The following is a 22,357-nucleotide window of genomic DNA, read 5'->3' as shown; positions in this document are numbered from 1 at the left end:
ATATGTTTTACTTAAAGGCATTGTTCACCAAAAAATTTAAATTCTGTCATCATTTACTCACCTTCATGTTGTATCAAATTACTTACTTTCTTCCGTGGAACACAAAATATATTTTGAAGAATGTTGGTAACCATGGAGTTCAGGTGACCATTGACTTCCATTGTATGGACAAAAAAACAAACAAACAAAAAACACTAAGGCATTTGTCAAGATATCTTCTTTTATGTCCCACATAGTTTTGGAAAGAGATGCGAGTTAGTAAATGAAACTCCAAGTAATTATGACTAATAATATTCTTAATAATAGACTAAAATGCATGTTTGACCTGAAAAGCAACTTACACTGACATTAAAATATGTCAGAGCACATCAGTAATGTTTTTTTTCCAAGGCACATTTATAAAACTACTTAAATGTCCTAATTAAACTAAGGCGTAATCCTGGCTTAATCTAAACCCTGTCTGTGAAACCAGGCCTTAAGCATTTTAAATGTTTAATTCTCATGTTCCTGTTTGTAATTATTCAAAGGACAAAAACATTCGTGTGAAGAGACATTTTAATTTTTTTCATATTGTTCCTGTTGCACTAACAATGTATATAGTTTTCTGTAAAAAGTAGGACATTTCCTGGTGGCCTTTGATCACTACTATGACAAACCAGGTTGGTAAACACAGCTCCAGCCATAAAGTACAACAGAAACAGTTATATCCAGAGTTGTTTGCAGAGTATCTTCCTTGGAATATAAAGTGTCAATAACTCTCTACAATTGGCTATTAATTTGTTTCTTATCAGAAATTTGGTGATAAGGAAGCCTCACATATTTTGAATGTATTTGATGCGAGTTAACCACACACCAGGCATGATAGCTGTGAAAATGTGTTTTATTGGTACCACACATCAATTGCCAATGGGAGACGCTAGGCAAAAATATATCTGTAAAACAACCACAAACAAACGGTCTCTGAAAACTCAGGAAAGTGCACACCTGTTTTATAGCCGACTTGAGAAATGAACCAAAACACTGGGTTATAGTGACAAACGTGTGAAAAATGAATTTAAGATCTGTATGCCATAAATTGGTTACATGTAGCTATAGTTTAGTCTCAGACCATTTTTATAGGTCAATGGAAGCCTTACAATGGAGTGCCCTCTGGTGTTTAAAAAAAACAATACACTGTAACCTCAAAGGGGCTTCTAGGAATTAATGGTCTGGATTATTTTTTACATTATCCAAGGTTTAATAAGAACTCTTATGGATTCATTCAAGAACTTATATATCATCTTAGGTTAATGAAATAACATAAAAAGTGAAATAATGTACAAAGGCAACATCACATACACAGCAACATGTTTCGTCTCGATATATAATGCAATGGCAAAGACTTTAAAAAAATAAATACATTGTACATTGACTTAAAAACTATAATCTACCTTTATAGGTGAAAGGTAGTTGTACCTTTAATGCATCTAGAAACGATTTGAAATGAGAGGTTCAGCTTTACTTTTGACAAATGAATGGGTCAAGGGCACAGACAGGGGTCCTAAAGAAGAGTAAATAGAATCACACTTATACAGAACTTGGCTACAATTTTAAATATACAATCACAAATACACAAACAAAATGATGAAAAAACAAAATCGTAATATAAATGTGTAAATAAAAGGATTTTGCTTCTTGGTCTGTAGCATCAGAGAAGAAAAAAAACAACAAAAAAAAAACAATGGCTGGTAATACTAAAATTAAGCTTATAGCAATTGCTATGAATGACTGGGTTTACATAAAGGCATTGAGCTTGGTCTGTTCTTTTCAATAGGCTAAAAATCTCCAAGAAACAAAATGTTCATAGCTACGGTCTCAGGACAAAATGTGCCACCAGCCGTTGGACTAACAGTGTAGGATTTAGATCCTGCAAACAATGAGACTGTTACAGCTGCAATAGCTATCGTCTGACACATGCGGTTCCCAGACGTACATGCTATGGTCATGTAATCTCATTTTCAATGACGATTGAAACAGAAGAAACAGAAAGACAGATAGGTGTAAAGCTTAGAGCAAAGTAGCATCTACTTACAATAATATTGATAACAGTAACAATACAAAATTTGTTATTTTACATTTGAGATTGACAGCGTTTTCCAGTTAAAGATTATCAATTTTTTTGTTTTAATAAGAACAAAATTCATCATAATCGTTTTATTAAGAAAAATAGATCCAAAATACAGTGACAAGAGTGCAAAGGATATTTAGAGTTTTTGTTTGCTTGCTTATTTTTTCTCTTTAGAAATCGTTATAAAAAATAAAAAAAGAACAAGAAACCAAACAGAATGCAAACAATTAATAAAAAAAAAAAGAAAAGGAAAAAAAAAAGAAATCAAACACTTCTTTGAGTCTGGCATAACGGTCAGGCAAGCTCTCAGTGACCATTTTGGGTATGACCAAACTCAAGAACCTCGATGCTTTACACTTTATTTAGTTTTACTTAAAGGACTTTACGTAGTGGTTCTCAACTCCGGTCCTCAAGCTCCGGAACTGTACAGGTTTTTGTTCCAACCAGGTCCTACAAAACAAATAATTGAGTTTTTAAAAATGGAGTGTTGGGTTTGAATCTGAGGTGCACACAATGGTCATATCACTAAACGGTTAGATAAAATGTGATCCTTTCCTGTCAAGTGAGCACAACAGAAACGGCCATGCGTGTCAAAGCACAGCACGCACAGAGAGACCCGAGGTTGGAACAATAACCCACAGCCTGATCGCTAAGCCTGATCGAGACACAGAAACGGATGGTGTTGGAAAACGACTCTCAAAGAAAAAAGAAAAAAAAAAAGAACCAACAAAACGGCATGTCTGATGGCGACGGAGGATGAGGAGGGCCAATTTCACGAGTGACCAATTGAGGAATCGTCAACGCAGAAGACTAGGACCGGGTCGTGTCCTCGAGCGGCTTCTCGAGCCTTTCGCTAGCCCCTAATACTTCTACTGTGATGACTGTGAGGTGGGGTTGTCATTTTTGCTCTCCTGGCTGGAGGGAGCTTTGCTGTTCCAGGGGCTGTTGGTGCCCAGGGCGGGGGAACTGTTGAAACTGTCCTCGTCGTCGATGCCATTGGCCGCATCAAACTGTGTGTTCTCCAGCCGCGTGATGAGCCGCTCATCCTCGTCCCCGAACTCCCCTCCCATCAGAGTGGGCTCTCCCACCACCATCACATCCTGCAGGGGACAGGAAGGGGCGCAAACATTATCCCCGCAACCCGGGGGTGCTCCGTAGGGGGACGCGGTGGCTTTCTACACCACATAGCAACTGCAGAAGGCACTGAGGAACTAGACCTCCACTATCCTGCCCACTACAAGCCCAAATCAGCACGGTGCACCAGCCACAGGAACTTAAATCAGCAGTGCTGCATGTGAAAAAGGCTACGTTCACCATGCTGAACCCTAAATAGCTCTGCCATGGTGGGCATCCCGGATCCTTGAGTGCTGCACGGGTTTCATTCCACCTCGGGTCTCTAGTGTTGGCTGCGTCTCTGGAGCTCAAAACACCCAACAGACTGACAAAAAGCACCAAAAAAAACCCACAGACCTGCGGCCCTAAAGGACCAGGGACTGCCCAGCATTGGATCATGTCCACTTGTCTCTATGTTGGGTCTGTCTTCCTAGTATTACGCATAACTTGAATACAAGCATTGGTCCACCCTCCTCCCGCTACCCATCTCACACAGCTCAAAATGGACATCAAAATGAGATGCTTACAGGTACCTGGCTGGAGAGCGCAAAACTGCTGGCTGGACTTTTCTTTTTACTGTTGCTGTTGTTGTTGTTGCCTCCTCCGGTACTCATCGTGCTGCCGCCGGACATTTTTCGTTTCCTTCGCTTGTTGGGAGCTTGTCTCGCAGGCTCGGCTGGAGATAGAGCAGAGGACAATATTTGAAACTCGCGTGGGATGCCGCTGGATGCAGTTATTTTAGTATCATTGAGATGCTATTAGTTTTTCATATACATGCAAGTTATTTCAAATAACAAATCTTTTTATGGTTTTAGTTTACTTTCAAAACCCCAGCTGTTTGTTTGTCTTTCAGATGAAAGTTGCTCGATTCGCACCTGGTGGGGCCACCATCCTCTGCCATTTCTGAAACAGACAGGTTTTGAGGCAGTCTCGTGGGCTGAGACTGTAGGTCTTGTGTCTGGACATCAGCTCCTGCATGGGCTCCAGGATTACACAAAGCTGTGGAAGAGGAAAAACCTGTTAGATGGCAACGGAGAATTGAAGCCACTGTAGCTGGAGATGGTTTTTAATTCACATCTACCGTTCTGTACTTACTCGGAGGTAGTTCAGCGTAGAGTTAGATAAACCACATCTTGTGATGTTTTTTGATAGCTGGTCAAGCATTTGAGGGTCTTGTGCCTGTTGTGGAAAAAGTTAATTAACATAAATAGTAGTGTAGGTTTTTGCTTATGCTTTCCCAAAGACAAGCACTAATCTTGATTAAAAAAAAAACATCTTTTGAAACCTTTTTAAAAAAAACATGACATATTAAGAAAAAAGAGAGACATTCTAGTGTTGAAATGCTGCATAATATGGGAGACTTTAAATTTTTCCTTAAAATGTCTAAAAATTACAAAGTAAATAAATAAATGCCACATCTACAGCTAAAATCATTACAACTTATAGGGGGAAAAATGGTCTGAATTATAGGTCATTCTTCCGCAGGAACTAGACTCTCGTATGGCTGTTACCGGAAGCCAGTAATTATAGTTTCTGAAGTTATAAATATGGATATATTTCTTTAAAAAAACACATTGCTTCGCTTCAGAAGGCCTTTATTTACCCCCTGGAGCCGCATGGATAACTTTTATGATGGATGGATGCGGGGTTTTTTGGGGGTTTCAAATTGAAGGTACCATTCACTCCCATTATAAAGCTTGGAAGAGCCCAGATATTTTTTTATATAACTACGATTGAGTTTGGCTGAAAGAAGAAAGTTATATACACCTAGGACGCTTGAGGCTAAGTAAATTATGGGATCATTTTTACATTCGGGTGAACAAACCCTTTAATGGCAGATATTACACAACAGTAGTATTGTAAAATATTATACAAATTAAAATTTTCTATTCTATTTTAATATAATTTAAAAAACAATTGTTGTGATGGCAAAGCAGAATTTTCAGCATCATTACTCCAGTTTCATATGATTCTTCAGCAATCAATATAATATGCTGATTTGGTGCTCAATAAACATTTCTTTTTCTTCTTCTTCTTATTATTATCAATGCTGTAAACAGTTGTGCTGCTTAATATTTTTGTAGAAACCATGATACGTTTGTTGCAGGATTCTTTGATGAATTGAAAGTTTAAAAGTTTATTTGAAACATAAATCTATTTTAACATTATAAATGGCTTTACTGTCAATTTAATGCATCCTTGCTGTATAAAAGTATTAATTAATTTCTTTCTATTTTTTTTTTAAATCAGACTGACCCAAAACTTTTGAACAGTAGTGTAAATACTTATTGAAAGAGGGGTTTAGGACAAAAGTATTGTTCTAATAATCTCAATATATTGCAGACTTGCAAGTACTGTAATGATGTGAATAGAAAACAGCATGAATAATTATCCAAAACTCACATGCATTGCCAGGATGCTTCTCGGCACAACCTCTCTGTGCTGTCTGATGCTGAAGTGCCATGTCTTAATACGCATCATGTCATCGAACATAAACTCCAGGTACAGTCTTCCCTCCACACACACCTGAGGAGATGAAAGGACTTGTGTACTTTGAATGGCAATGGTGGGGGTGGCCTACAATGATTCGATGGTTATGTTCTTATAGTAGAGCTTATTTAATGGAAATACTTTTATTTCCAGTTAAGATCACAACAAGAGTTAATGTAAGCCTTTTCTGACACCGCATTCATTTTGAAAAGAAATGAACGGGCAACACATAAAGGCTATTTTTAGGATTTATTTCTGACAATAAACTTTATAAGAAGTGCAATGGTGGTCATACCAAAGGATATGCTTAGTTAGCGTTAGTTTTAAAACTTTGACCATAAACGCAGAAAAAAATTATACCTGTGTGAACATGGGTTTGCCATTCTGTGTAACCATGGTGCACTGATCGCAGTCCAGGGACACAAAGTTATTGTGGAACGACTCCTTGGGATGTTTTAGCACATAGAAAAGTTCAGTGGCCCCTCCCTCAAAAATACTCCTGAAGTACCGAGGGATCAATGTCCTACCAATAGCTGAAAACAGGAAAAATTTGGATTCAGTTACTGGGGAAAAAAACAGACTGCGAATGGGTTTCCTTATGTTTACATCTATATTTGATCATTAAAGTCAAATACAAATACAAACAAATTAAAATCACTTAAGTGACTTTATAAAACAGAATATTACTATATCTTTTGGGTCCATCTTCCAGACAGAAAGTGATAGTCAGCATTGCATCATCTTCGAAAAACTCTGTAGTGAACGCATCCCACCACAAATTGTCACAATCCTGCTGAAAAAACACAAAAAACCCCACACAACTCAACTCAACTATAATATTAATAAAAAATAAATAAAAAAATAAAAAAAAGTTGAAATGGGCAAACCAAGCAACATTTACATTGCATGGTTTCGCATGATTTACATGCATGTAAACAAACTACTGTTTCCTTTCCTGCAATAAAAATGTCAGTTGCCCCCTATTTAAATGTGTACCATGAATGTTGATAAAGTGGTTTCTCTTACCTCTGTCCAATTCTGTAGTCTTTTGTTGAGCTCAAATATTCTGTAGTCTGTTTGATTTCCATACGGTGTGTGCCTCCTGTAACATGGCATGCAATATTATTATGGAGAAAAAAAAAAAATCTAATAAATGCTGAACTTTCTGTTCAAAGAATCACAATGTCTACAAAAATATTAAGCAGCACAACTGTTTTCAACATTGAACATAAACAATGTTTCTTGAGCAGCAAATCAGCATATTAGAATTATTTCTGGATCATGTGACACTGAAGACTGGATTAATGACTGCTGAAAATCAGCCTGCTATCTGTCTCTTGAAAATATACTGCCATGAACAACGACATTAACTGCCAAATAAGAGCTTACCCTATTCCAGGTTCCATGTAAGATGGGGGATACATCGGTGTCGGACTGAAATAAGGAGCATTATTCAGACTTTAATAATAAGTTAAATTAATTTGAAATGTATAATTAGTTTACTTGGGATATATGTTAGCTAGATGTCCACTTTTTACTATAAACTAGAAAAATGGCCAATTACTAGATACACATGTAGTTTTCACCATCTAAAACAACAATCACAACATGAGTCTCACCCCACATCTCTATCCAGCATTGCACCTGGGTGAAATGGAGGGAAGGCACTGCCGTTGGGAGGCTCCTTTGGGGAGTACAGCTTGAATGACTTGGACGAACAGCCTATAAAAGTAAACACAAAGACAATGAGAAAGAGAACACAGTCCATTCAAACATAAAAGACTGTACATTTTTATCTTTAGTCCATTTACAAAGACACCAATCATTATGCATTTAGTCCAGCTGTAGGTAAACAAGAGATGTCTATTTTTGTCCTGACTTTTTCACAACATCAATCTTTATTTATTTGTTTTATATAAAAAAAAATACAAGACAACCCTAAGTTATTCTTGTTCACTGACTAGCAGTGCAGTTAACAATCATGTTGATCTGTGACTGAAGAAAATCACATCTTTAAATATTTCATTATTTCTCTAAAATAATAAATACGATGAATATTTTTATTTTGAAAGACTTCCGTGATAATTCCCCCACACCCTGATAAGCAAACACCATGTGATCACATGACATTGTGATTATTTCTCTGTAGCTTATGCACAGCCCATCCCCCATTCATGTAATTCATGACAGCAAGTTAAACCCAAAAACAAGCCAGCTTGCACAAGGACTAATCTAATACAATCCACAATTATTAAATGCAACATTTGTGCAGTGATTTGCTTCTTGCATATTTTATTCACAATATATAATAGCCACACAATGAAATTAAACTGGAACGTAATTACTAGGTCAGGGTGACCTCATCACACTTTTTTGACTAATACATTTCCATTACTATTTTGGTCGCTTGTGATTTCTGAATAAGTAATTATTAAAAACATCTTATGGATATTTTAGCAGCCAATTAAATTTTTCAAACTTAGCACAAGAAGAAACATTAAATATTCAATATAGAGCATGGCCTGGAAATGGCCATTTTACATATCCCTAATGTTTCCAGGTTTTGCATAAAAAGAAGGCAAGGTCACACACAGATCTGCCATCTTTCAAGTCTGATACACCAACCTGTCAATATTGTGGCTCTGTGAGTTTTAGTAATCAGCATAATTTGAGTAAACTAAGATGCGTTACTATTCACTCTATGCCAGCTAGCCTCTTTTGGAAACATCAGAGGTGCTTTTTAAAGTGCAATTGAGAAATGTAATAATTAGTATAGATATTTTATGTCATTGACAATTACGTTACACACACAGTTTAACTGACGCTCACACTGCATTTAACGTTACCAGAATAACGTTTTATAATGCCATCTACAAACAAAGTAATAATGAGTAAATTTGAATCCTAAACTTCATTTAAAGCAATTAAGAACTCCTGATGTTGCACATGATTAAATACTGCATTTTTTTGTATATTCACACATATTAGTATTAGTAACCACTTAATTCTCTGTTGTTGGTGAACACTTGTGCTAAGCTAGTAATAAGGTGGAACGTTAGCTAGCTATACTACTCAAAACATATCAAAATAAAGTGCATTTAACTACGATTAAAAGATGCTGCTGTTATTTCAAACATTTATCACTGGTGTATCTGTAGCAACTTATTCCAAACAAGTCTCGGTATTTGTCTACCACAACGTTAAACTTGGTAGCCTAGCTTAGCCAGGCCTGGCTCCGAGTCCGAGCACAGGCGAGGCCCTGCACAGGTTAGCCGATTATCCGAACAGCGTAAACTGCATCACCATGGCGACGCAATTCAAAGCATTTATTTCCGCGCTTACAAGCTTTAAAACTAAACGTTGCTATGAGTTAACGTTGTACTGAAGCTCAAGCACACCTGCAGGAATTCGACGCTCTCTCTCCCCGGTGCTCCGTGATTATAATCCCGGTCTGTCGGTCGCTGTTTTTAAAGCGAGGTGAGCTGAAACATCAGCCCCTTCAAACCATCGTGGTGTGCAAAAAAGCAGGTTCAAAATGCAGTTGCAGCGCTGGTAGTTGTAGCCTGTGTTAAACAAGAACCGGACTCACGGGGCAACGAGGAAAAGTGCCCGTGCAACCCTTTGTTCTTGATCATGAACAATGGTACAGGCCCTTCTTTCTCTCCGTGCAACCCCCCTCAACACTCCCTGCTCTGGTGGAGCATCAACCCCTCGCAATCCCATCCCATCAAAACCACCCCTCCCCCAAACACAAGCTACTACTGCCTGTATTCACTACAGTAGGCTACACGTAGAAAGCCTAGGCTACTGTAAATGTGGTCAGAAGACTATCGACTAAAACTAACGTTAGTTGCCTAAACTTTTAGAATTCGTAACGGGACTTGAACGAGAGCAGAGAGGATGCTGTGTTTACACCACCTACGCATCTTCTGAACACCCTGCCAAAAATCATTTTTTAGTCTCGCTTAAATGAATTGCCAACTTAATAAAAAACACCTGAATCTATATTTATTTATAATCGTTTCATTTAGGCTATATTTGGGCTGTTTTAATTTCATGAATAATGTCATAATTGAAGTCACAATTGGGACGTTTCAACAACAACAAAGCTGTGAACCTGTCAATAAAACCTAGAATTGCCAGCAAATTTAAGGTTTAACTGATTTGCTACTGTGATGGATTTCTTTTATAAATGAATTAGTAAACTGTATTTTAAACAAATCATAATTCTAACATCTAACCTTATACTTCTCCTACAGGCCTACCACTCTACTTGAACAAAATGTAGGCCTACTCTGAAGATTGTTGTTGTGCTGAAACCACAGGGTCGAAACCAGTGGAAACTTTGAGATGCTGGTTAGACAATATCAAAAATATAATAGTCTCATGGCATATTGAGTAATCAAATGAACCTCTTCCATTACCTACCATACCTCTTCCTCTTCCAAAAAAACCTCTTCCATTTTTTCAATGATTTGAGATCTAAATTTGCTCTGTAAATTTGCCAGTAGGGTGAAGTGGGGGCTTGTTTTGCACAGATTAAACCAATCATATTGAAGGGAGGTGCCCATGAGTAATAAATCATGTTAATATTACTGTTGTATATGTCTATATCCTATAAAAACCTGATGTAAACTTCTTTTTGGAAGAGATTCTCGGAGAAATGCTTGAGAACTCTCCCGGCTGTGATTAAAGCATTTAAAGGGCATTTGCTGAGGTCTGTCTAGTTATTACTGTGCAGCAAGTAAGTTAGTGGAAGCTTACACTTTGATAGTATTATTTGGTTGACGTGTAGAAAACTTATTTAGAATTAATAGAGGTTTATGATGTTGTTTTTGTTGTGTTTTCTTTAAAGGCACCATTATGTGATTAGTCAGATCTAAGACATTTGGCTATTTTCAATCTAATTAGATTATTTTAGGAGTTACATGGAAAAAATAAGCAAAAGTTTATGACTGATTTTTGATCATAACTTATACAACAATATCATAGAGTGATGGTGGTGTTGCCTCCAAAAGATGTCAAAGGGATAGTTCACCCAAAAATGAAAATTTGTCATCATTTACTCACCCTCAAGTTGTTCCAAACCAGCATTTCATTCTTCTGCTGAACACAAAAGAAGATATTTTGAAGAATATGCGTAACCAAACAGTTGATGAACCCCATTGACTTCCAAAGTATTTTTTCTTCCATATGGAAGTCAATGGGGTCCATCAACTGTTTGGTTATGCATATTCATTTTAAAAAAAAATTGTGTTCAGCAGAAGAATAAAAAATCATACAGGTTTGGAACAACTTGAGGGTGAGTAAATGATGACAGAATTGTAATTTTTGGGTGAACTATCCCTTTAAGTCTGGGCTGGTAACTGAAAGGCTGCTGGCTCAGTCCTACCTGTGAAGATCCAGTTACAACTCAAAAATAATTCAAAATTAAAGGCAAGAGTTTGAGTAGTTATGGAAATAAACTCTGCAACAAGGGATCTCCAGGAACAGCATTCTGCTGCAGAGACTGTGCCTGTAATTTGACACTGTGGCAATGTCACGAAAACCAAATGCTATCAAGTGTTCAAAGGAAATAAATAAATATGCAAATTCTATCATGCTGAACTCTTTCCATGTGATATTATTGCTTTAATACTAATTTCACAGAGAAAGGTCAGCATGTTTTGTTATCAAAAAGAGAAAATGTTTTCAAATGTCTTTGCATTACACACTAAATCAATCACATAAAGGTTTTTTTTTTTTTGTCCTGTTAATTATGAAAAGTATGTCACTCACTAGGATCAAAATGCCAGTTTAAATACAATTAAATAAAATTAAATAAACACTTGGTCAAAGTTTACTCACGCTGATTTTATTTCAAATCCGGAATATTATTATTATTAAAAAAAAAATTCTTCTGCTTGGAACACAAAATAATTTATCTTTGAAGAATGTTGATTTTCGTTGTATGGACAAAAAAAATAACCTGATTTTTTTTTTTTTTTTTACAAAATATCTAATTTTATGTTCCACAAATAAAAGAAAGTCATACAATTTTGGAACAACATGATGGTGAGTAGATAATGACATCAAATTCATTTTTGGTTTAACTGTCTCTTTGGCTGTGGGTCAAATCAGCATAATGAATTCATAATGAATTGTTGTGGGTCACGTGAAGGCACCAGACCATTTTTTTAAACAGTCTTTCAGACCCATCCACTTCCTCAGATAGAACAACATCGCTCCCTAGTGTCAAGAAATTGCATAAACTCTATACCTTATGACTTCACAGGACTGCAGCACAAACATCACAATAATACACGAGTGTTAAGGGAACCAATGCTTATATAAATTAGCGTGTTTTATTGGTATGCCAGGTAGCCTACCTCAACGTGGGTGTATTTGAAAAGGCTGAAGACTGATGGATCTAATAAGCAGCTTGATTATATGGCACATTCAGACAGGAAAACGATAATAGCTAAACTTCCACTAGGGGCTCTTGGTGAATTCATTTATGAAGCTTTATGAACGTCCTTCATGCGCAGCAGTGAAGCTGTTCTCATTTTAACTCTGGTTTGAATGAAGGATTGCCTCTGTGGAGAAAACTCCATCCTTCACCGCCATGGCTGACAAAATCTCTCTCCCTGATGAGGCCTCTGCTTCCCTCACAGTGCTCCAGGGGCTCTTTGTTATGCCACTGCCTCATCTCTCCCAAACACAGGCACAGGGAGAGCCATGTGCCTCACGCTCACCCAGGCTGCTCACAGCTACACGGCTGGCAGAGCGCGATAATGCTCTGGCGACAGACGACATATGTGAGGGCCATACTAACTACTGTGGGGGACTGACTGCAGTACAAATCATTTCTAATGTCTATCCTCCACTCAGAGGAATGTGCAGGGGAAAAATCTCATGATGTGCTGTTTACAAAAGACAGTCAACACTTTAGAAATTTGAATGAAATCTGTGTAATCAATTCCTAAATCCCAATTAAGCATTTATATTACCGCATGTGTGAATATTTTGTTTGGGGTTCCCACGGTCCCCAACATTTTAGGGAATTTCAAAAGTTTGATTGGAAATGAATAGAATCTTAAAAAGTCTTGAACATTTCTAAAGTGTTTCTATAGTCAATTGAAATATTTTATATTCTGAAGTGTTCTCACACTGAATTGTTATCCAGCCATTACAAACAGGAAAAATCATGGTAAAATCAAAGAAAATCATTGGTGAAAAAATGAAACCCTCATACTCTACATTCTGATATTTTGCCCAAAAACATTTTTTGTTATTAAAAACATTTTAGTATAAAATTACACAAGAAAAAAAAGAAAGAAATTTGAGTATCAAGTTTTATAAGTTATCATAATTTATTATAAGTTATATTCATTATTAAATATAATGTCATATAGTTAATCATAAAGCAGCTATTCTTAAAATGTTCTTTCAAGAGACTTCTTTAAAAAACTTTTTTTTAAATCTTACCATCCCCAAACTTTTAAACAAAATGATTTTGGCAATATTATTATTATTAAAAAAGGCTTTCATTTAATCAAAAATACAATGAAAATGGTAATATTGTGAAATAATATTACTATTTAAAATAACTTTTTTCTATTTTAAATGTAATTTAGTCCTGTGATGGCAAAGCTGAATTTTCAGCATCATTACTCCAGTCTTCAGTGTCACATGATCCTTCATTTCTGATTATTATCAATGTTGAAATAAGTTGTGCTGCTTAATATTTATGTGGAAACTGTGACTGAGGATTATTTGATGAATGGAAAGTTCAAATGAACAGCATTTATTTGAAATAGTAATCTTTTGTAAAATTATAAGTGTCTTTACTGTCATTTTTAATTAATTGAAAGCATCCTTGCTGAATAACAGTATACTTTCTTTTAAAACAAAACAATAAAGTCTTTCTGACCCCAAACATGACTCGCCTTGACTGAAGCAATGTACACACTTTAAAAGCCTGCCTCTGTTTCTACAGATGATGATGGCCCAGCAGGGATCCAACTGCCTCTTCAGATTCCTTTCTTTTCATCACAAACCACTCATTACCACCTAAAATTCTTACAGGCATTTGATTGCCAGAGACATATGCAAAGCTAAGTGGACCCACTGGTGGATTAAATTGACTGGATTTTTTTGTTGCAAGCATCTCTTTAAGCCGTTAAATCACTTGGAAACATGCGTTACACTGCTGTGAGAGGAAATATGATGAGGGCTCTGAAATACCCACGCTTAACAAATATACAGTGAATGAATATTCTGCCTGCTGCTGCACTGCAGTGGTTTCTGGTTAAAGATGTGGGCAAAGCACTTAACCTCAGGTCACTCAATGGGGACTGAACATGCAATAAATATACTGTAAGTCACTTTGGATATGAAAGTGTCTGATAAATGACTAATAAGTAACTGTGGTGTTTGTTGACTTTGTTGGCAAAGACTCTATGCTATCAAACATAAGTGTCAGACCTCAAAAAGCAGCGGGAGAAATACTTGATGAGAATGCAGAGAAAAATCAATGAGCAGTAAAACACACTGAGGAAAACACATTTGCTGTCATTGGGAATAAATCCGTTCAGGCACTTTTGGTGTTCCCTATAAAACACACACTTCAGGTATAGAGAGAGTGTGAGGGGTCTGTTGTGTTCAGACCGGTTCCGACTCGGTGTGTTTCCCTTGGCAACAGCAGCCTCAGGGACAGGTCATGGGAGTTTATTGAGGTCTCAGGAACCACTGAGTTGGAAATCATAGAGAAGCAAACAGCTGATCCTCGTCACTATGAAATACAGATGCCTTTGCTTACTTTTCCTTTTATTGCCGCAGTTCTGATTTTTTTCCCTTACATTTTGTTTCTTATATTTACATTTGCTTATCTATAATTATTTGGGCTCAACTACAGCACTGCTCTTTATTGTGATTACAAAACTTATTTTTTTTTTACATTTTTACTTCTGTATCAATGACTTTTACTGGTCAAAGTCATTGATATAGGTGGCGCAAACCAATAGGTGGCGACAAGTGACTGTCTGTAATGAATCACCATTCAATCAAGAACAAAACTATGGTTAATTCGGATGTCTAATCACATCATTAATAATTCTACTCTTACTAGTATTTCTATCATATTTTCATATGGAAAACATACATACGATACGAGTAGTATGGGAGTACTTTTCGAATTCAGTCCACGTGTTTTTATGAGTGATTCATTGATTCATTCACTCAACCGATTCGCTCAAAAACATTGATTCATTCAGGAAGGAAACGTCAATGTGTTGTTGCTGGCTTCATTTGGAACTATGGTATTTTCAAAGACGGCGAAAAAAACCTATGGAAAAAACAGACAAACCAGCTGTGTTGTCCTTGAAATGTAGCCTGAGTTACTCAATATTAACTCCTTGTTCATTGAACTAGTAGCCAACATAATAGCAATATCACATTTCAGTATGGTTGTAATTACGTAGCTGCGACCGAATTTAAATACCGTTACTGTGACCCATTTATAGGTGGTGAGTATAAGATATTATTTTTATTATCATATTTAATTACTGACTGTTTTACGGAGAAACAACACAAGGAGCCTACAAACTATTCTTGAAAGTGGCATGTATGCATTTTAGAATTAAAGCTGTAGAATACAATTATTGTGAATACTTTAGACAGCATAATGAAACATTAATGATGTCAAATTCTTCGAATGTGGTAAAAAATGAGACAGCGTAAAAAAAATCTTACGTTAATATTGACTGCCCTTAAATTAAAATAATTAAAAAATCTGTAAATGTGTAAAAAAAAAGATTGTTAAAAAATGTTTTATATAATTATTTATTTATAAAATAAATAAATACATTTTCTTTCAAATGTTGTGCAGAATCCCCAGCACCCTTTTGTGGACCGTGGTCCCCAGAAGAACCCCAGTTTGAAAAAATCCTGGAAAAGTAACAGCACAGCTCTCATCAGAAAGCCGCACAATTTAAGGTATCATTCATTTCCACAGCACAAACAGTGACTCACATGCCAAAGTTTAATAATAATAGAGGTACCAATATAAGCAATAGCAAAAGTAATGCTTATCCTACCAAGCGTCACTAATAAATCTTCATTCAGTCTGTAAAATCATGTGTCATTTTGTTCAGACAACGCATTGATTCTTACAGTGGCGGATTTGTGCAGCTGGCAAATGCCAGTTCTCATCTAATATTTCCTCACCATCGTTGACACGTGACATAACGAGTTCTAACATCCCCGTCTAATGCTGACAAGTTGAGGAGAGCTGATTTTCTGCACAGGAAGCCATTTTGTTCTAGCACTGTGTAATGAGACTGATCTGTGAGCCACGGGCTAGAGAGGGGGAGATGTTGCACACGCGCACACAAATGCACGCTAAACGCACCATGCACAGGCATCACCAGTCCAGCAGGGAGATGGTAAATCAGCGCAGCTTCTTAACTTGACAGGCACACCCTAACCATGTTGCCGTTGTGCAACTTGAAACAGGCTCGCTTTGTGACTGTTTTAGCTTCGCTTAAAGTCATTTCCTTCTAATCAGGGGTCCATGTGACTTTTTTGCATGAGGTAACAGGACACATGCTGATATCGAGTACTTGTAGGTGAGAGGTAGAGAGTCGAGTGGCAGAGAGCAGCTGGATGGAGCTTAGTAGCTCACATTTAAAAGCGTCGGTATGGGTTGTTATCTAGCTCAAACAAAGCTATAAAAGAGGCCATTAAAAGCGTGCAATCCGTGCTCAGCAATATATCTGCAAATCCAGACAGGAGGATCACGGCAGCCCACTGTACGTGCAGCCCACACGAGCATAGGAATGTAAACAAACCAGACTTCAAATGAAACCTGTGTCGAGGGGAGGGACGTGCGCTGTAAGCACAGATTGCATCGTGTTTCTGACTGAGGTGAACATCACAAGCAGGCTTTTATGGTGCTCCTCTGCCTTTTATGAAATGGCGCAGTGGGACCCCACACAAAAGCAAGAAAGAGCCGTCTTTCGCGCTCCAAGCCTCCGTTTCAGTCTCGCCCCGTCTCATTCTTTCTTCTCTTCACCCTCTTTCCCGCCTCCCTCTTCACAAAAAAGGAAAGCAATCAGACAGGACACATGTCTGTGGAAATTTCCATGACTACGCTTGTAAAAATGTACCCTTGTGACTTGATTTTAAACAAATGTTATGTGCCAAATTTTGGCTTGTTTATCAATGAGGTTGCCAGAGAGGCTTTTGCGGTTGGCTCTTGCACTGAGATAAAAATCTGACTTGAGATCGTCTGAAGAAACTGCTTGCCTTGTGTTTATGGCACCGAAACAATCCCCACACCGGTCCAAACTTGCCTTGATGCCATTCACCCTGTTTTTAATCTTTATCACAGTGAGGGAGAGGACAAGCACTATGTTCCTTGTAATTGTGATTATCTTTCCATGATGCCACAGATCTCAAGAACATGAAGTTTGGTACTTGGAATTTGAAACTCCTATAGACTGAACATATGGACCCTATTAAAAACGGATTTAAGTGATCCAGAGACTATAACTTGTGAGAGAGAAAGACCAGGTCAGAAACAAGGGTGCCTTGTGCCTAATGTGTCTAAATGTGTTCTCTCTATTTAGGTGACGGCGCACACTGGGCTACACCGCAAAGTCAACATATGCTACATCACTGCTTCCAGCGTGCTTGACCACACTCAAACAAGCTGCGCACATTCATTCACAGGTAACCTTTGGACTTAAGACGCTAAGATTCCAAAAGGTTAAAGATGACAAAAGAATGAGGAAAGCAGCTTTATATCATCAATGTGTCACTCTTAAAGGTTTTTCACAAGGTGTATGGTCAAACTAAGCAAATCTCATGAAGTTTCATGTTGCCATTGATTGGACCACTCAGTTCCGTTGAATCTGGTTTAGAGATTCCTTATGAGGATACTTGCTGTTAGATCACCAGCATGGAGCCATGTCTCCAAGAGCATCACTTGATTCTCAGCCAAGGCCAATGGTGCAAACATTTTTATGAAGATTCTGTCCCATCTTCTCAGAGTGTGGATCTAGCCACACCAAAGTCATGGGTTTGATTTAAACTTATCAAATGTATACTTTAAATGCAATTACATTGCTTTGGATAAAAGTATGTAAATTATTAATATTTTAAAGATAAATTATATATATATATGCATAAATATGAAATATAAAAATATATGATTTTTAAATACAAATATATATATATATATATATGTACACACACACAAACGATATAAATGCATACATTTAAAAAATATATTGAATATAAATTATATAACATATTTAAAAATATAAATTAATGAATTCATACATATATAAATTAACAGAGTTTCATGTAATGCTTAATAAACAGCATATACAGAAATATAATATTTATAAATATAAATAAATATAAAGCCCTATTGTAATGCATAATACATATAAGTAATAATACAAAAAAAGTATTTATTCAAATTAATATAAATTAAGACTTATATTTTTAAACTTTTATTTAAAAAAAGAAAAAACAGTGATTGATGCCTGTGACTAATTGTGCATTTCCTCTTATATAAATTAATTAAGACAGATGTCTCTATTCAACTGTCTCAAAGTAAGAACAGCTGCCAAAAAGTCAATGCCTTCAACATGTTAAAAATGTTTGCAATGCAGATGAATAAATTTGTGTTGGATGTTTTTTTTTCCTTTACAGAAACAATCCATATATTATTCCCTGCCATCGGCACAAATGACAAACCAATGCCTAAAATGTTTTCAGAACATGACTCATGAAGGAAAAACAAAGAGAATATGTTTTTCATAACCGTCAGAAGGTTAAACTGCCACATAGTCCTGCTCAATCAAAAGCGTTAACTTGCTTTTCTATGCAAAGCACTTTAAGATGCGAGCGAAGGCTGACGTCATATGAGAAAGGAAAGCACCCCGCACAACTATACACACCAGTCAGGGAGACTATTCAAGTCACAGCAATGTCCAGGAAGTCTCTGCTCTGAGATCACACACACATTTCTTGCACAAACTAATGCATGTCATTGCATGCACAAACAGAATACACAAATGAACTTCTAAAACAAATGTCGGCGTACAGGAATGCTGATTTATGTAATGCTCCTTTAACATTCAAATAAACAGGCCATACAGTGCAGACTGCAACACATGACCTAAGTGGCTTCACATTGGGGCACAAGAGATGTGAAGTCTTCCAGGTATAGTCCTCTCCCTTTCATTCCCAAAAACCCCATGTTGTTTCGCAACTCCTGCCTGAAGCCGTCCATGCAAAAGAGATGAAATTAGAGCTCTTACCTGGGCAAGCACAACCTCCAACAGACATCTTCTCACATGTTTGGCACTGCTCTTAATGAAATGGTGTTGTTCAGTCCACGCACTGCTAGCATGGGCTTCTTCTGAGAAAGAGAAACAGGCAGAAAGGGGTGGGGAGTCAGTAGGAGGAGGGTACAAAAAAATCAAAATGTAGAAACAAGAGCTCAGCGAGAAACAGGAAGTAGGAATTACACTCCTGCTCGACACTGCGCCCAGGTTCATTAATATGCAAATTGCAATACTTGTGGGAGGGAGAAAATATGAGAGTGAGAGAGACAGAGAGTGTGTGTGACACAGGAGAGGAACAGAGAGGGAGAGGGGGGGGAGAGGGGAAGCGAGAGCCAACATTGTCAAAGTGACCTGTGAGGCACATTTTAGAGCACACTGGCCATGTGATGCTGTTCTTTTTTTCTCTCTGTGTATTGCCTATTTTTGCCTTGTGCTGCTAACGGAGATAAACAGAGGCAGCCAGAGCCCAGAGGCACGGAGTCATTACCGCCTAGTGGAGCTACGACACACAGCATAAACACACACATGCACACGTACAGCCTGCCCTCCTGATGCTCCCAGGGGTCTGCTACACAGCTCACCCCTGCCAGAGTGAAACACACACACACACATGCACACACACACTCTCTATATGCTGCATGACTGATCTCCCTTCTACTCATACAGCTGTCCTTCTCCCATCTGCATGTTCTGTGCATTTTAGTAACCTATGCATTGCTATGCATTATTCTCTCTTTGATACCTTCACAGAAAAGTACTGTGGGGTATGCACAATATATTAGTATCATATCAGCTATTAGCCAATATATATAATAAATGTAGTTTTTGTACATCTGTATCAGTCAATATTGGATATTTAGTGGTTCATGCTCATTTCCCGTTTTTTTTTTTCATTTAAATTACTTTTGCCGTCATCTAACAAATGTTAATATTTGTATAATCAATATTTTTATGCATGTATGGTTAATACAATATATGTAAATATAAATGTTATTAGTAAATATATAAGTAATATTAGTATAGTAAATATTAATATAAAACTATAATAATTGAATATGCATAATACGCATTTAAACAATTGTAGTTTTTATTGTTTTTTATTTATTTAGGGTAAAGATATCTATGATAGATAGATAGATAGATAGATAGATAGATAGATAGATAGATAGAGCAAATTTATATAGCATGGTATTAATGTGGTACTTCTATTTAAGAGTAGCATGGTATTTCTATGCCCAGAATCATTAAACTACCTTTCTAGTAAATATAGTAACTGTGATTTATTGGGAGAAATGGGACTGTTAATAGTTACCATATTCATATAGCATGATATCTACCTTGTGCATCAAGATACTTTTAAGAATACCCTGGTATTTCCATTATAAATGTCCAAAACATGGTAACTTTCTGTAAGTATTGTAACTGTGAGAGTAGTGATAGAATTGTTAGGCAAATGGTACTGTTAATGCTTACATTATATAGCATGGTATTTACATGGTACTTCTAAGAATACCATGGTAATTCAATGTCCAGAATCATAGTAATACCCTTTTCTGCAAATATAGTTGTATGATTTACTCTTATTGACCACAGAATGATTTTGTTAATGGTTACCATATTCATAATGCATGATATCAACAATCAAAATTACTTTTAGGAATAGCATGGTATTTCTATGGTACATGTCAAAAAACAACAACATAGAAATACCTTGTTTTATAAATGTAGCAACTGTCATTTATTCACACCGACAAGAAAATGGTTCAGTTAATGGCTGAACCATTTTCCAGATTAAAAATTCAGAACGTACCTGGGGTACTGGGACATTGGAGAAACAGCCCAGGGAGTGTGCTAAGGTGTCTAATTTCTTCAAGGAGCCCGTGTTTAAAACTGACAGAGCACTCACTGAAAACACCACAATTTAGAAGTTAATCACTTTGTAATTAAAAAAAGCTCAGCATTTGTCTTTGTCTCTAACTGCACGCTCACATCTTCAACCCTCCCGATTTCAGAGACTCATTGGCTTTTTCATAGTCCCAAAGGACAGACAGAGGTCCCTGTCCACATGGCACCCACTCTGTGTCAGCCCCGCGATCGACCCGACGCCTCCCCCGCTCTGCCCTGCTTCTCCCTTCTCAAAGCCTCTCCCTCCAGTGGGCTGTGCTTCTAACTACCGAATCTCACACACCACTGGTCCTTTACGTCCCCTGTCAAAGCCGCCTGACAACTCCAGAGAGGGAGGGGGGGGGGAGCGAGCGAGCGAGCACTCAGCAACCTCTTGATTTCACAGACTCTCATCCAGCGTATCTAGGGAACAGTGCTCTGCTTTCATCGCACCGCTGTTATTACATGTCACCTGTCACTCAAAATCAATATGCCGACACCGAGACAACACTCTCCATCCCACACAGACACAAACAACCTGCCAATCAGATACAAAATCAGATGTGTTCTGCAATTCCTGCAATTATTTACTCTTAAAATGCCTCTGATGATCTCATTTGATTTACTTTCCTCAGCCGAGAGGAGCTGCGGTCCAAAACGCAGTGATCGAAGAACAAAGAGAGCCACTCCATGGAGAATAAGCTCACATTGAGGGGTTTCCTTGCGCCGCTGTAGGAAATGGCTTTTTGTTTTCAGAGCCCCAGATTGGCTTTGAAGCGCTGAGCCTCGGGAGATGCTCTTCACCACAGACTGCACAATCAGGTCTCCCTCCCTCCCTCCCTCTCTCTCCTTCGTCCTCTGTCACACGCTCTCACACTCCAACTCGCGGCTCTGCTGAAAACAAAGATGATCCCTCCTCTGTCTTTCCTCTGACACCACCATTGTTGAAGCCTAGATGTTTACCTGCATGCGCTGACACTCACTCACCTTCCCTCGCGGTGTTCCTGGTGCTGCCGCGCTGTCGAGAAACAAACAGAGAGGATGGATCTATAATCAACTCCTGATTCAATTAAGTGCATGAAAAGAACAACAACAACAACAACAAAACAAGTCAATTTATCACCACTTGAAAAAAAAAAAAAAAATAGATCTAATCAAGTTAACAATGTTCCACATTGTTTGCCTCACCACAATTTACCTCTTCGGGGTCTGTGCTGTTTGTGGTAGTCGAAGCTCTGTGTATTGATGATCTGGAGCTGGGTCAATTAGCCCTAAAAAGCATGGACAGAGAGAGAGAGAGAGAGAGCATAGAGGAGAGCAAAAGGAGGAGGCGGGAGAGAGCGCACTGATCCACTGGAATAAATATGACGCAGAGCCAGAGCAACTTCTCCAGCCCGCTGTACCCAGCGAGGGCACTGTCACC

At 37.6% G+C, this 22,357-nt stretch overlaps 1 protein-coding gene and 1 long non-coding RNA gene across 22 annotated transcripts; one reads left to right on the top strand and one right to left on the bottom strand.

Moving 5' to 3' along the window:
- Positions 1 to 862: 862 nt before the first annotated feature.
- Positions 863 to 22,351, bottom strand: ldb1a (LIM domain binding 1a). Of its 21 annotated transcripts, none has more exons than XM_084390818.1 (13): positions 22,133 to 22,351; positions 21,922 to 21,952; positions 19,024 to 19,124; positions 7,330 to 7,432; positions 7,100 to 7,144; positions 6,737 to 6,812; positions 6,398 to 6,503; positions 6,071 to 6,243; positions 5,624 to 5,746; positions 4,316 to 4,399; positions 4,096 to 4,219; positions 3,754 to 3,896; positions 863 to 2,557 (listed from the first exon to the last, which is right to left on the bottom strand). In XM_084390818.1, exons 3-13 carry the CDS (start codon positions 19,049 to 19,051, stop codon positions 2,504 to 2,506), a joined length of 1,059 nt encoding a protein of 352 aa, XP_084246944.1. In that variant the 5' UTR covers positions 19,052 to 19,124; positions 21,922 to 21,952; positions 22,133 to 22,351; the 3' UTR covers positions 863 to 2,503. The 21 variants fall into 21 exon arrangements, with proteins under 21 accessions (XP_084246944.1, XP_084246946.1, XP_084246941.1 ...); XM_084390820.1 differs by having other exon boundaries at positions 863 to 3,207; positions 3,748 to 3,896; positions 22,133 to 22,294; XM_084390815.1 differs by having other exon boundaries at positions 3,748 to 3,896; positions 22,133 to 22,202.
- Positions 15,001 to 22,063, top strand: LOC311279379. Its single transcript, XR_014625556.1, has 4 exons — positions 15,001 to 15,216; positions 15,579 to 15,685; positions 17,320 to 17,422; positions 21,570 to 22,063. It is a non-coding gene; the product is annotated as an uncharacterized lncRNA (long non-coding RNA).
- Positions 22,352 to 22,357: the final 6 nt, after the last annotated feature.

This window comes from Rutilus rutilus (assembly GCF_951802725.1).
Source record: "Rutilus rutilus genome assembly, chromosome: 20".
Lineage (NCBI taxonomy): Eukaryota > Metazoa > Chordata > Actinopteri > Cypriniformes > Leuciscidae > Rutilus > Rutilus rutilus.
Note: the sequence above shows the minus strand (reverse complement) of the source record. Positions and strands in the feature narration are given on the sequence as shown.